Source organism: Chenopodium quinoa, unplaced genomic scaffold (genome assembly GCF_001683475.1).
Source record: "Chenopodium quinoa cultivar QQ74 unplaced genomic scaffold, ASM168347v1, whole genome shotgun sequence".
NCBI lineage: Eukaryota > Viridiplantae > Streptophyta > Magnoliopsida > Caryophyllales > Amaranthaceae > Chenopodium > Chenopodium quinoa.
This window is the reverse complement of record NW_018743099.1, coordinates 1,972,732-1,988,949: the sequence shown is the minus strand read 5'-3', so window position 1 is coordinate 1,988,949 and position 16,218 is coordinate 1,972,732. Positions and strand designations below refer to the sequence as shown.

At 32.6% G+C, this 16,218-nt stretch overlaps 2 protein-coding genes across 2 annotated transcripts; both read left to right on the top strand.

Annotated features, from left to right (window-relative positions):
- The first annotated feature begins 784 nt into the window (after positions 1-784).
- On the top strand, positions 785-1,616 carry LOC110731856 (glycine-rich protein 5-like). The gene has a single exon (XM_021911758.1). It carries the CDS (start codon positions 850-852, stop codon positions 1,339-1,341), a length of 492 nt encoding a protein of 163 aa, XP_021767450.1. The 5' UTR covers positions 785-849; the 3' UTR covers positions 1,342-1,616.
- Positions 1,617-15,596: 13,980 nt separating this feature from the next.
- LOC110731915 (glycine-rich protein 5-like) lies at positions 15,597-15,950 on the top strand. The gene has a single exon (XM_021911833.1). It carries the CDS (start codon positions 15,597-15,599, stop codon positions 15,948-15,950), a length of 354 nt encoding a protein of 117 aa, XP_021767525.1.
- The last annotated feature ends 268 nt before the right edge of the window (positions 15,951-16,218 follow it).

The window sequence follows — 16,218 nt, the reverse complement described above, 5'->3', positions numbered from 1 at the left end:
GCAAAGATATGTATCACAACACAAGTCACTCAAATTCTTATGCAACCCTGGCCTATTCACATCAAACATGGCTATATGGGTCACACTCATCGCCAATTAATTAATGTCTACAATAGGTGGCCAAAATATCATCACATAGAAATTTGACTCAATCATGTAGCAAAAGACCAACTTTAACCTATAATACGTCATACCTAGCCCAAAGTCTTTCAACAACATCATAAGATACAACATGATATATATTCAACTTATATAGAAGAATAAAAAACCGCAAATTAAATAGTACAGACAAGTATATGATAGATGGTGCTTAACTTTTATTTTCCCTTTCAGAGCACGGTTTTTTTTCCATATCACAAAAAATTACCTTACGCCAAGTTACACAGGTTAAAAAAAAAAAATTGTTACCCACATGAACAAACAGCCGAAATAACAAGTTAGAAAGTGTCCTTTACCCTGGTAAATTGTACTACATTCTACATACTAGTAAGTAGTAATATTATGATGCACCACAAATAATTCACAGCAACATCTCTCCTTTCCAAGATGATTCAAAAAAACATGTTATCACACACTGAGATTCCTGCGCGCCAACACAACAACACTTCGACTTTGTCATTTATGTCATCCTCATTTATTGATTCCAACTATCCCACCTTCCATCCTCTCACTGTACAATACTTATTACTTACCATGTTACTATTTACTATACTGTACTACTACTCTTACACTCTTACTAGTGTGTTCGTTACTACTACCCTAAGTTTTTCCATTATATAAACTCAACACTATCACTTCATTCTCATTCACAAACAAAGAGAAAAACAAGAGAGTACTAAGAGAGAAAAAATGGGTAAGTGTTGCATTACATTGTTTTTGGTAACACTAGTTCTGGTGCAATCTGCCTTCGCGGCAAGAACTGCACCAGAACAAAAAACCAACACAAATATTGTGAACACTACTCATGATGACAACAAGAAAAGTGGTGTAACAGTACCAGCAACCGACGAGAAGAACTTTGTCTCGTTCGGAGGTGTTGGTGGTGGTGTTGGAGGTGTTGCTGGAGTTGTTGGTTTACCCGTTGGAGGTATCGGTGGCGGAGTTGGAGGGTTAGGTGGTGCTGGAGGTGTAGGAGGGTTGGGTGGTGCTGGTGGGCTAGGTGGGCTTGGTGGTGGTGCTGGTGGGCTTGGTGGAGGTGCTGGTGGGCTTGGTGGGCTTGGTGGTGGTGCTGGTGGACTTGGTGGGTTAGGTGGTGGTGCTGGTGGGCTTGGTGGGCTTGGTGGTGCTGGTGCTGGTGCTGGAACTGGTGGTGGTGCTGGTTGTGTTGGGGGTATTCCTTAAGATGATTATTGATGATCATGAGTAATTAATAGGTTGTTATAGTTTGATTAATTATGTTTTGAGCTTAATTAATACTTCTATGTTTTCATAACTCATAATTGTGTTTTAGTGGATGGGGTTAATTTTTGTTATAATAAGTTAGTTTAATTTGCATAAGAGCTAGGTTGTAAGAGACTCTCCTGTGAGTGTTGGAGGGATTGAGTTATATTGGTGTGTATGTTCGTTTATGCTTTTGTTGTTTATTATTATTCAATAAAAGTTTGTTATTCATCTTATTTTATCGTTACTAGCTATCACTTTCTTCGTGTCAATTTAGTTGTTGTTGGAATGAAGATTCATTTACGTTATTTAGATTTTAATTTCCAACATAAAACACCAAATTAATTAATTTTAACTAAATATATATGTATACTAACTCAGTAGCTCAATATGTGTCCAAAATAGTGATTTGAGGAACCCACGTACGTATATAGGGTTACAAATTAAATAATCTTTGAACCAGGCCAACATGTGAACAACATTCCAATATTATGTTTGCTAAGATAAAATTCCTACTACTTAAATCGATGACTATTGCCTTTAAAGTAGTGAGCTTTTTGTTACATGCAAAAACATTGTTACTCAAGTAATTCAATGTATGAGTGATTAAAAATGATATTAAAAAGTACTTAAGCTTATTAATTAAGTTAGTGTAGAATTACACCTTTTGTTTGAAGATAAATAATAAACAAAAAATTCATCTATGAACACACTTGGTAGATTAAGAGTTTTGTAATTTCTAGAATATACTAAACTGTACTTTTCATTCTCATTAAAATTTTAACATTACATATTAATATATTATTGAAGCACATGCATGTTGTCAATAAAAGGTCAGCCGTTTTAAAAAAAAAAAATCTTCAAGCTAGAAATGTTGTACATTTTCATTTCATGATATTATCATGAAATTATCATGTTGTACTAACCTTTTTAGTGATGATCGACGACATGCATGGCTCGTATTTAAAGCTTCAATAAGCCTTCAACTGACACCTCAATGACCTCATGTTCCCATAACAGCGTTGGTTGGGGACATTATAATATAATTAAATGGTGTATGTAAAATTTAGTTAGTGAATAATATTAATCATTTATTGGAAATTATGGTTCAAATAGTTATTTATAATTGGAAAACTTTGTGAGAAATATCCTTTAAAAAAGGTGACAGTTTTGAGATATTAAAACGTTTTAACTCTTTTTTGACCTAAATCTTTACTTGATACAGTATCTAACCATTAATTGCCATTTTTTAATTGACCATCATGTGCAAAGCACGTGCCTACATAAAAAATATCAATTTTCTCTATTGTCCTTCCTAATCATTATATCCGCCTTCTCGATCACTACCATTCAATCACCATATTCCTCAACATCATATAAAATAAAAGTTAGGTTAAAAAATCATGTTTCAAACTTGTTTATAGAGGAAGTAGAAGGGTCGGAATAGAAAGAAAGAGATATAATATATTGGGGTAGGCTAGGGTTAGTTGGTGGCTTGATCCAAAGAGGAGAAAGAATGAGGTGAAGAAGGAGAGAACTTCTAAGGGTAAGAGGAGGTCATGGGTAGAAGTAAGTGACATGGTGAGAAGAAGGTCAAAAGAGGGATCAATTGAGCAAAGGCTTAGGGGGTTTGCATGAGTAGTTATTTGGCCACAGTTGTGTGCGATGGCTGGAGGGTTGTGGTCTAGTAGTGACCAGGGTGGGATCATTGATGGTGAAATGGTACGTTAATGGTTAATAATTAAGACATGGTGATTGGGGGAAAAAATGAAAAATTGAAGTTTCGTGTCACTCACGTGGAGGTTATGGTGAGAAAATTAAGTCAATGGCCGGAATTCAAACTATGATCATGGGCCAAAAAGAAACCTGGCCTATAAGGTATCAACGTGTCAGTTTTAAATTTATCAAGATAAAATATTATTATTAATATTATTAATCAAAAGTTTCCGATTATAGAGAAAATGAAAAAAACAAGAACGTGCCTCACGCACATTGTTGGGAATCCCAAAACCACCAAACCAAGTGTAATACTCCGTATTTTTGAAACGTATTTTCTAATTAATTAATTAATTAATTAATATTTTCTAAAAAGCGTATCTTAGTAATTTATTTTACTATTTGAATTTTGGAGCCTAAATGATATTTGAATTTTGGCGCCAAATACATTTTAAAACTCAATAATTATTTTGGATTTTGGATAATATTTATTATCCATTTATTTTATTTTAAAAAATCGGATTATTTATATATTTCGGATATTTTAATTAAAGCAAAAACTATATTTTATTATTTAATTAATAAGGTCCGAAAATTCCTAATTATTGACTAAGATTTTCGGATTTTCCTAGTGTGGAAAATCTTATTTTCTAGGTTAATTTATTTAGTGAATAATTGGTATCTTTTTAATGAATTATTTTATACAATAAATATTATTTACACGATTATTTTTAATTGCTTAAATCTAGTAAAATAACTCTCTAAAATATACTAATAGGATCCGAAAATTTGAGCTATGGAAGCTCAATATTTTCGGCCCTCCTGGTCAAATTTTGGGTGATTTATTTTGGAAAATTGTATTTTTAATTATTTCCTTAAATTCTCTTATTTTCCTTAAATTTATTTCTCCATCTCCTAAATATTTGATCATCTTATTTTCCTACCTTATATCTTCCTTGATTATTCCCCAAGTAATCTCTTTTGCCATATTAATTTTCATGACAACACACTTTCCTTAATTCTATTATTCTTAATCACCTTAATAAAAACTTTCCATATTTCTTTCATTCTCTTCTCCAAGTAATTCCTTAATTCTTTGTACCATAATTCTTCCTCATTCTCCTACCATAATTCTTGCATGAGCTAGCCTATAAATACCCCCCTCATACCTCTCATATTCTTCACACCAAAAACTCAATTCTCGTCTTCTCTTTTACTCTTCTTTTCCCTCAACCTTTTCCTACTTTTCTTCTCCTCTTTTCTAAAAGAAAATCTACCCGTATATCTTTGGAGCTAATTTTTGGGCACTTTTGGTCAGTTTTGGCGTTTTAATATTTCACAAAAAAATTGTTCCTCTCGAAAAATCTTTGAGGTTAGGCTCAAGAATAACCCAATTCGGAGTTATATCAAAGGAGTTATGACCTCTGCAAGTTCTGCCTATTCTTTCCAACGCAAATTCAATTCTCTTTAATCCTATTCCTTTATTTTCTTCATGGTTAGTTTTCTAAAATATAAATATCTATTTCAAAGTAATAATTTTATATTAAAGTATTATTTTTAAAGAGTTTTATAGTCCATGCACATTAGATTTGGGTTTATGTCTAAAGATGTTGTGATAACCTTATGGTTATGTTTATTGCAAGGTGTATTCGTGATTGAACTTTGAAAGTGCGAAGTGTTGATTGATACTCGGAATCAAAGTACGTTTAGGTGGCTAGATACCTTCGAAAGTGATTGGTTTGAATAGCATGTTTTATATGATTTTATTGGTGATTTAACTAAATTGATTTGAATCATGATTTATGAAATAAAGTATGTTTGGAGGTATTGATTTTAATATTTGTTTTAATAAATGCATTTTTAAAGGATTGTTTATAATATCATGTTTAGAATGGTTTGAAATTATTTATTATGTTTAAAGGAATTTGGTTTTTTAAAAAAATATGTTGGATTCTTGTAAAGAGTTTTTAAAAAGGTTTTTCAAAGGAAGAGTTATTGATTTTGAAAATTTATTTATATGAGATTTAATTCTCAAATATTTATTAAAAGGTTGATTTTGAAAGCACGTTGAATTAAATAAAAAGGAATTTTGAATTAACCTATTGTAAAGGTTGATTTTATTCAAAAGAGGAATTTTATTGAATTATTTATTAAAGCTCTACAAGCATGTTTGATAAGTAATCCCACTATGCAGATTTGGTTGATAAAACTTTGGACTTTGTATGACCAAGTCTTTCCTCAAGAATAGCCTTGAAATATAAGGAGACTAGCTTGGGGGGTGTGCACACTTGGGTGAGGAATTGGTTTTATTGAATTGATTATTGAAATATTAAATTATTGGAATTGGTTTTATAAATCGTTTCATCGAAGTATTGAATTATTGAGAATTGGTTTTAAAACATGAGTTTTGGAATTCATTGGATTAATTATTGGAATTGGTTTTAAAAGCATGTTTGCAAATAAATTGAATTTACTTATCTTGCACTTATCGTACTTAGCATATTTTGTTAATCCGTATTTCCTATTTGTTGTTTTGGTTCGCCCTGTTTACTGTAATGGTAAGCAATGTTGACTATTTTCAGGTGGAGTCATGAATGAGCATATGGGAACCCCGGGATTTGCTTCACCTAGTTTAAGAATGTTTCTCTTGTCTTTATTTTGAGTACTCATAACAATGTTACTATTTTTATAAGTATTAATAAAAGAAAATTGAGTTTCCGCTGCAAGTTTTGTTATTAAGGTAAGTATTTTGAGTAGCCTTGCGTAATCACGCGACGGTAATACGCCTAAGTCTATCTCTACGATATAATTATATGTATTATACTAGTATTTCCGTATAGGGAGATTTGGGGGTGTTATACCAAGCCCCTTATTTTAATATATACCAGCTTAACTTAATTATAACTAGAATTTCGACGGGCTGTCGGCGATTAGAGTGGGTTAGCTTTCTCCTCGATCGCCGGCAAACCCCCCCTCCCAAATCAAGTACCACCAAGGGGTCAACAGTGGTTGTATCGCACCTAGATTTGAGTCTTTCCCTCGTAATTTTCGCGAACGATTCTCATGGTGGTGGTGCTCCGACCACTGCCTAGCTGCATCTCATCCCTTGTAGCTGATATGTTCATTTTATATAGAGATTTACCCCGTCCCTGGTCATATTTAGGAGTACTATTGGCTCTTTGGAGCCACTTTTATTACTAATATGCGTTTTCTAGTGTTTTCGTAGTTTTGGTACTATTTTATAGGAAATTGCAGATTTGGAGCATTTTCCCGGACTTATAATAAGTCACTACGAGCATTGGAGAATTATGACCATATTCCGTAGCCCAAGACCGCGTTGGAGTAATCAAACCGGTGATTAAGGGCTCGGTGAAGAAGAAGAGTTCGAGGCAATGGACCGTGTTTCAAGACCCAAGAGGAAATTCGGATTGGGCCAAGAAAATAGCCCAATTGAGATGTCCATGGTTTCCCGAAGAGCTCGCCCGACCGGGTAGGCCCTCGCCCTGAGGCGCGCCTGGCCGGGCGAGGCATATAGAAGAAAGGCACCCTTCGCCCTGTCTCACGCCCGACCGGGCGCGAGTGAAGAAGCCACAAGCAAAAAGGCGTGCCCAGCCGGGCAAAGCTCCGCCCGACCAGGCGCGTGTTTCTAAGAAGAAGTTTTGACGATTTAATTTGTGTTATTTTTAATAGGATTTTGTGCTTAAGTATAAATACGTTTTTAAGCTAGATACGATTACTGCTTCTTTAGTGAGTTAATTTCCAGATTTCTAATTTTAAGCTTTGGTTAATACTCTTATCTTATCTCTACACCTTTTACTTATGCAATTCATTATTTTCCGTTTACTTTGGTAATGATTTCTTCCCCCTTTATTTTCTGTAATTTAATTGCTTTGATTTAATATGCTTTGTTTAATTGCTTTGATTAGTTTAGATTTAACTATGTGTGAGTAGTTTCATACTAGGGTTTATGGGGATCCATAAATATATGAAGGGATAATTTATTATTGTTGATTATTAATGTTTCAGATTAATTTCCTATTGATTGGTTTACTACTATGCAATTAGATTAGCGCTAGTTTAATTGTATGAGTTATGCAATATTAATTCGAGATTTCGAGAGATGAGAATTGATGTTTAGGCTTGGTTTCAATAGGCAGGTTAATTTATAAATGGTTAAGTCAAGATTCGAGAGATGCGATTTAATACCGGTAGATTAATTCTGTGATTGTAATACGTAGCGAAAGCCCTTTATGATCTGATTAATTTATGCATTGATAATTGATTATTATGTTTTACCCTGGAATATTATTTATGGTGAACCTATACCCTAGGCCTTTTATTATTGTTTTCCTCCATTATTTAACTTGCTTTAGTTTAATTATTAGTTTAATTCTCATAAATTTGGTTACTTGATGATTTAGATTATTTTAATTAATTAGAAATAGAAAGACTTGTTTCCGGTGGATTCGACCCTACTTCCCTATCTAATTTAGCTAGAGGACTTAGGTAATTCTTTTAATTAGGTGATACGACTTTAGCCTGTCAGTAGCAACGATGTTTCTTGTCTAACCGCTAATACTTGTGATGCTTTAGCATGTGAGTTCTCTGGTTCAGCTAAGAGATACATTAGGGTTTTGTTATTTTCTTGTCTTTTTCAGACCTCGTTATCATTCATGGTGGTTTAATGGATTGCCATAAAATTCTTAATGCTCTTATGCTAACTCATTTGAATGATGATTATGATGAAAGCATTGTTAATTTTGCTACTAATAATTGCCCACAAACATTTTTAATCAAGCCAAGATCTTGAAAGAAGAGGGTGATACTTATTTTTTAAGGAAGGTGAGTTTGTTTGTGCTGGAGCAAAGTATGATAGACGATTGGAATTTCTATGCTTTGGTTTACCAAAGGATGAGGATGATAATGTTATGTTATGGAATCTTGCTATTGCACTGGAATTAAATCTAGCAGCTTGTGCTATAAAAGTTTGTGACTATGAACAAACTAAAGAGTTTTGTTCCTTAGTCATTATGCTTGATAATAGCAATGACAAAGCTCTTCATAGATGGGCCCTAACTGAAATCAAGCAAGCTCAGCCAATTGGAAGAGGCTTATGAGGAGGGACCTTGGTAAGGCAGCAAAGGTCGAGCTTAATAACCATGACATTCTCCGTGAGCTGGAGAAAGTGAAGGACCTAAGCTGCAAGGTTAGCAAGATCAGTGGAAAAAGGGGTACTAAGGATTTCGTTCTAACTCATCCTAACTTAATTAAAAAGGGGAAAACCAGTGAGTCATCAACTAACCTTGTGTGTAACCCATTGCCTAGCTTGCACCAACGATCAAAGTGGTGTTACGAGCTTGCCCATCACGGATATTACTCACAATGCTTATGCTTCTTTGGAAAATGAGGAAGAAGGACCTAGTAGCTTTCTAAATAACCAGCAATCAAGACATGCTAAGGATAAGGGATCGGGGAAAACCCATGTTTTCTGTAATGGAATGAACAAAAGTCGGTCCCTTAAGATTTCCGACTTGTCTTTCTCGAAACTCATGCAAGGGAAGACTTTGAGCTTCTTCAGCAGTTCTGCTGACTCATGAATGATTGTACGAATGAAGGATTGGACTACATGTGATAGTCATTCTAATACTTACAAGGCGATGAGTCTCAAAGGCCAAAAAGCCTAGTCTATGCCTACTCAGATGGTGAGTCCAATTAGTAGGAGATGTAACAACAAGACCCGAAAGAAAAAGGTCAAAATATCTCCTGCATCTAAAGTGGTCAACCATGCATGTTGTTGGGTTTGATAAGTCCAACTCTACTTCTGTTAAGTAGGAACATGAGTCTACTTCTCCATGTCTACATATTATAACAATGACGAGGGTTCAAGCATTGAGGAGGGGATGAAGTGAAGTTCCTACGAGAGCCTATCTAACCATTGATTTTGCTGAAGTGGAATCCGTATGCAGGATCTAATGAAGACGACCCCATGACTTTTGAACCCGACCAGGTCCAATATATCTTTCCCTCCACCTTCTACCTTCATGTTCTCTGCTACAACTAGGAAGAATGGAAGGCAGCACATGTATAGAGTGAAGAACATCAAAGGTAAAAGGTACTCCAAGTTTTGTTTTTGCAGGTCCAAGAAGCGGAAAGGAACAACCTCAGATCATCTTATGAGTAATATCCGGGTTGATAATGGTCACCCTCCTTATTTGTATTGCTAAGCAGGCTATGAAAGTTGTATCCTCAATCCCCATTTTAGGTCTTGTATTAGTATAACTAAGAGAGTTAAACTCTCTTCTTATTTTACTTATAGTTTTGAGTCAGTTGGGAGCTAGCCTCCTTTTTGGACCATTGTTAAAAAAAATAAATAAATAAATAAAATAAAATAAAATTATTAATCATATTTTTTTTTATTAAGAAACTAAGAAAACAATAGATAAGAAAAGGAATTGAAGTAGTAATATTCTAGTCATAAACTACCCGTGTCAATGTAATTGTTAGTTACATACATCAATCAATGTACATGGTGGATAAGTATTGGTTGGCTTATATTTTGGTAGAAAAGTTAATAAAATGCGATAGGAAATAATTGTTAGTATTTTTATTTTATATGTAGGAAAACCACCCTCGTGGATTACTTTTTACAAACAATTAATTTGTTTTACAAGGTAGAAAGGTAATAGAAAAAAAAAAAAAATTGTAGTAGCTGTTCAAAGTGTATAAAGAAAAAACAACATAATTGTGATGGTAACTTTATAATAGTAATGGATCATTTCATTAAAAATTTAGAAGAAATTTGAAGCAATTAAAATGGAACATATTTATGGTATACATTGTAAATTTGTAACGTAATTTATTATTATTATTATTATTATTATTATTATTAAATATAGCAAATGTAATCTTAAAGGCTTAAAAAAAAAAATCGAATAATAATGTTTAATGTAACTAGCCCTATGTTGTTATGCACTATGGTTAGCAATCATGATTCAAAGATAAAGATTAGTCATATACTAACTTTATAATCGAATCATAGCATCCACAATGGTTGTGCATAAGGACCTGCTAGCAATTTCTAAATAATTAATAATTGCTAGCTACATGCTAGTCATTGTGGAGCTACAACCTCTTGTAGCTAAGTCAAACTATATAGCTCTATAGAGCTATGTAGTTTCACTCCACCCAATACTATTATATTTATTTGTTTAATATATTTATTTATTTTATTCATCATGTGGGACATAATAAAATTACAAAAGAAGTAGCTTGTCATTGTAAAGGTTGTAACTTAAATCATGTAACTTGAGAAATAATGATGTGGCAACCCTTAGTTACATGTACATGTAGCTAGCCCTTGTGAATGCTCTATGCTTCGAGTCGAAGTTTGTTAACCTTCTATTGAGTGTATTTTCGAGTATTAAAGATTAGTTTTACAAGGCCAAGGAGACAAAGACATTTTTTTTTCTATTTACATTTTTGTCGGACGATAAACAATGAAAGTTCGGTTTAAGTAAATATCAATAATTAAGAGACTGTGTAGCAAGAAGTCTTAAGCCTTATAGATGATGAGTCGATGAGATGAGCGTTTGTATGGAAAGCGGTTGCCTTACAACTCGAACTAATCAGGCTTCCTATTAATCTCCTATAAACCTAGATAAGGCAAGGACAAAAAAAAATAGCATCCTCTTCACAATAGAACACCTAGCAAACTTAAAATGGTTGAAATTGTACACAAAGTGTATGTCAATTCAATTTGTTTACATTCTTTCCCCTCACTCTCAAATTGTCTGACCTGCAAATATCGGATTAAAAAAAATCGTAAGAGTTGAGTCGTTGAGATACTGTTAGAGTCTTTCTCCTTACCTTAAAAATAGAATATATATATATATATATATATATATATATATATATATATATATATATATATATATATATATATATATAGAGTATAAATTTGTAACACATCCCAAGACCATACTATTCATATTGCAGTTCAACAGTTAGACAACATCAAATTAAAATGACTGATGAAAATGTCTGGGCAGAGAATTTTTGGGCAACGTTATTAGGGCGTTGGGAGTTGTATGTAGATACCCTTGACTTTTTTATTTTTTTACTGTTTGTGTAGTTGGCCCTTTAATTTCAATAATAAGGGAGGTAGCTGGCTAAGTGACTAGCTATGTAAAAAAATTTCAAACTCCTCGATATTTTTGGTTCAGAGGTCATTTTTCACGGTAATACTTCGATTACTTCCTCCGTTTCAAAAAAATTGTTACCCTTTATCTATACATCATGTTTTAAAAACGTATAATTTTGACTACATAACATTAGTATATGTAAATTATATGCCTGTACGAACATAAAAATGATATTTCAATTATATTGAGATTTATCCAACGACATTACATTATCCTTATGTACAAATCACAAGTTATATCAAATTTTAAAATATAATATACAGTAACCATTATTCCATATTGGAGTGACATGACAACTAATTAACGTATGGTCAAGGCATTATTCTAGGGCTCACTATTGGAGTATAATGTCAATTTTGGCGATTTTTACACTCACTGACCTTTTATCCCGTCTCTTGTACTTTATTTGCTATTTTCTTAATACCCATTCACTTTTTCTCTTATTTTTTAGAAATAAGAGTTGAACTTTTAAAAACGGATTGAGTATGTATCATTAGAACTTTAGAAGGCTTTTATTGTCATTACTGCATTACACCTGCATGCTACTTATCTACTTGTTGGCATCTTATACTTATGCCAAATTATTTTTAGTATAAAGCTAACATCATTGACAACAAGAAATATATATGAATTTATGTTTATTAAAAGAACAAAAAATACCATGAAATGAATTTACGTTTGAAAAATAAATGTCGAATATTGCTAAGGATTTTCACTATTTTATGGCCAAATATTATCAAGCAAGGGCTTATTTAACTAGCCTTGTGACCCCTCTGACAACACGGCTTCCATTAAATATTTTTACTTGACAATAGCATGCATCTTTCTCTTTCTACCATCTATTTATGGCTTTTATGCTATCTAAGATCTTTAATGAATTAATTCTCTATTTATTTTTTGATACATAAATACTTTAGAAGTAATAATAAATAGACTATACAAAAAAATTTTACTAAAGGGAAAAAGAAATGGATGACATTGGCTCAATAATAATTGATGTTAAGGCTGTCACTGGCTTACAACTACTTATGAAATTGTTATTATTACTCCGTAAAATATTTATTGGACTTGCAGAATTGCATTTGTACTGTGACTAAACTGACCATTGTTTAGGGTACAGACAGCTCAAAAGATCTAAGGTCCTCATCTTTTTTGGGCAAGTTTGGTTGAGATAGATATAAATCTTTGGTCAACATGAATTCAGAATGTTAAAAATCATCTAATGAGTTATGATTGTTACCATGTGCGTCACGTACCTTGATTGTTCGATCGATCGCAACAAATTAAACTCGCTAGGATTCTATTTTATATGTTAGTCATCCTAATTGTTCATTAGTGTGAGATTCATATATTATATGAGTCATCTTCTCATTTAACTATATGCTTATCGAGTGGTGCAGTGGACGGAATTATATAAATGCCCAACGTAATAGCCCTAATTCATGTACAGTATATATACATTAATAAAATAAATAAATAAATACACCCTTAATCCAAGTTCCAACTAGGTTAATTCATCTTTATTACAGCTCAAGTCATTGCCACGCTACATTTGCAATTCTTTTTTGTAAATAAAATACTTGAAAGTGGAGGGAGAGATAAGGGGATCCTCACATTTTAGCATCCTCACTTATTAAGATTAACGCAAATAAAGCCTAGACGTCTGAATCTAAAATAAAACATTTATCAAGTGACTCAATCCTTATTACTTGCCTACTTGGTGCATACATGGATATGTTGGCCTGGATATATATCATGAAAAATATTTCCACTTATAGAATTTCTAGAAAAAGTCCATATAACTTGTTGGTTTTTTTTTTTTAAAAGGCTCGAAGAGCACCAATATATTAACGATAAAAATTAACCAATATTAAGATCCGCCAATTCAAGGTAGTTACACCTTGCGGAACATCATACAAAAGCACTTGTAGGTTTCGAGGGAATTTCGAGTGACCAAGAAGAGGTAATTTTTAAAATTCCATATTTTACGAAAAGTTCGATTTAATCCTCAAGTAGTGTTGAGCTTCCTTCATATGTTTTTCATTTTTGTTGTCATTAAAAAAAGGCAAGAAAATTAAAACAACTAACTCGTTAAAAATGTTCATGAAATTTCATTCCCCCTCACGTTTGAACAACACAACTAATTCAAACGATGAGACAAACACTTAGTATTATTGTTCCATATGTCATTTCTAACCTAAAATCTTAAGCTAAGTATCTCCTAGCTTAATTATTGTAAAGAGATCCAGGTAGGACTATAGTATATGATAGATAATATCCGAGCCATGCTCGGTTTTTAATGAGGGTAATTGAAATTAAATATAGAAGTCTCTTGAAAAATGTGATCTAAAAATCCATCATAATAATTAATAATTAAAGTATAAAAAAATATAGAAGTCTCATGAAAAATGTGATCTAAAAGTCCATCATAATAATAAATAATTAAAGTATAAAGTTTCTAGAAACATTAATAATTCTGCAAAAATCTAAATGAAAAAAAAAAGAGTTTAGGAGGAAAAATTCCCAAAAAAAAAAACTCTAATATAGTTTAGGTATATAGATAGATGGGCTTAACATTTGAGCGGGAAATTTTTTCATGAGGTAGCACCACGTGTATAGTTTTGGGAAAAGATGACATCAGCGGTTGCTACTTTAGTATTAGTTATAGATTTCTAAATGTTTTTGTCAAAAAATATGCGCTAAAATATAATTTCCTCCCTCTTCAAGACCGATCTTCATGAGCATGAATTTCCATTAATAGATTACAATAAATAATTCACTTTGTATTAATTATATAATCTTCCTTTTTACTAATAGATAATTAAAAATATTGTGCAAGCATTATATTATTAGTGCACGTAGGAACTAGGAAGTATAATGTTTATACTCCAAAGTCCAAATGTAGTTCTCTCATTTTTCTTCTGCTTAAAGCATTGGTAATTGTATGTCACCATTGACTTCCATTGAATTAATTTAATTTTATATATACTGTTAATCAATTTTATGAATTGACTAAATACTGTATTAATCAATATTATTTTTCAATTAAAATCTTACTACAATCCAAGAAACTCCAAGAAAACCTTTTATTTAAACCATATGAAAATTTTCAACAAACTTCATAAATTCATAGGTTTATACTAGTTTATACAAAAAAACATGAGCTTCAACTAGAAATGCATGTTTAAATTTATGTACAGTATAAAGTAAAAATTCATAGTTATCATGAGGCATGACCTTATTATATACACGGAGTAAATCTATATTCAAGAAAATAAAGTATTTCGGATGCCATTTCTAGAAAAAGTAGACCTCCAAAATTTCAAACTAAAAAAGAGATAAAGGAATTGCGTGATCAAAGAAACACCGTGATAAATCCAACCAAAACCCTTTTAGAACATGGTCAATATTACCATTAATATTTACACTATTTTACAGTACCATCTACTACTAGTATTCATATAAGCTGGCATGCACACCTTTTTAGTAACATAAATTCTCCTGAACTTTGTTACAAATGCTACCATCTAACCCATATATATCACTTTGTTCTGAGATTTTACTCGTATTTTATTAGTACATCCGTTTCAGAATATTGACATAGTTTAATTCATTTTTTAAATAAGTTATCTATTAATTTTGACTGTAGTATATTTATTCTAATTAAAAAACTCAAATGTTATCATGTGAAACGTCGTTAAAATTTATATTATTCCATGTAGATATTAACTTTTCAGTTATAATTTTTACTAATGTATATTTTCATATATTAATAGCCAAAGTGACAAAGTTCTATCTTAATCATGCATGTATGCCTAGTACCAACAAAGTGTTGACTCACTTGATAAGTTTCTTACCTCATATTCTAGAGGTTTGGGGTTCGAAGCCTACCAAGTGAGGGTGCTTGGGGGTTGGAATTCCCTTACACTCCCCTCTCCTCCCAGGTGTCTGGTCCACAAATATTGGACTAAAAAAAACCGTGAGGGTTGAGATCTAATCAAGATACTCCTTATAAAAAAAATTAAAAAAATAAAAATAAAAATGCATGTATGCCTAGTCAAACTATATTCATTATTCTAAAAGACATGGAGCTGAGTATATAGATAAACTTTTGAATTTTAAATAATTTTATTTTAATTTTTTTATTTTAATTTCACATTTAATGAACCTCCAACTTCCCCACTCCAATCTCTTCCTTTATAAACCCCACTTCATAACCCAAATCTCTGCATCAAACATTCAATCCAACCAAACAACAAAGGAGAGATAAAAAAATAAACTCTTTCTTTTTACAAAAAAATGGCAAAGTTTTCTGCTGCACTAGTATTGGCCATTGCATTACTAATGGTCATAATGGCTAGTCACTCAGCATTTGGTGCTAGGAACATGCAAATGAGCAGCACAACTACTACCACTACTACCAAGACTAACCCTAGTAGTACAAGTGGTAGTGGTCTCACTGATAACAAGAATCTTGTTTTTGGTGGTGTTGGTAGTGGCATTGGTGGCACCGCTGGCTTTATTGGCCCATTCGGCGGTGCTATTGGTGGTGCTGGTGTTGCTGGTGGTGTTGGCGGTGTTGCTTTCCCCGTTGGTGGACTTGTTGGTGGTGGCGTTGGTGGTGCTGCTGGTGCTGGTGGGATTATTCCTTAAGCACTACCTTAATTATACTCGTAACGAGTTTGATTGAGTTAACAAGCGATTAGTTTAATTTATGTGGTGTGGTGTATGTGTCGTAAATTAGCTTAGCTTAGCTAAGTTGATTGTGGTTAGGGGTTTTTTTTTTATGTGTTGTCTAATTAAGGTGGTAACAATAATAAGAGGTTGTTTGGATTAATTATTAGGGTGTTGCATGCATGCATGATCATGTATGCGTTTTGTTGTTCGTCTAGTAACAAAAATGTACTGTGTTTGCCTTTTT

Coding starts and splice junctions, on each gene's coding strand:
- LOC110731856 (XM_021911758.1), top strand. CDS start 850: ATGGGTAAGTGTTGCATTACATTGTTTTTGGTAACACTAGTTCTGGTG.
- LOC110731915 (XM_021911833.1), top strand. CDS start 15,597: ATGGCAAAGTTTTCTGCTGCACTAGTATTGGCCATTGCATTACTAATG.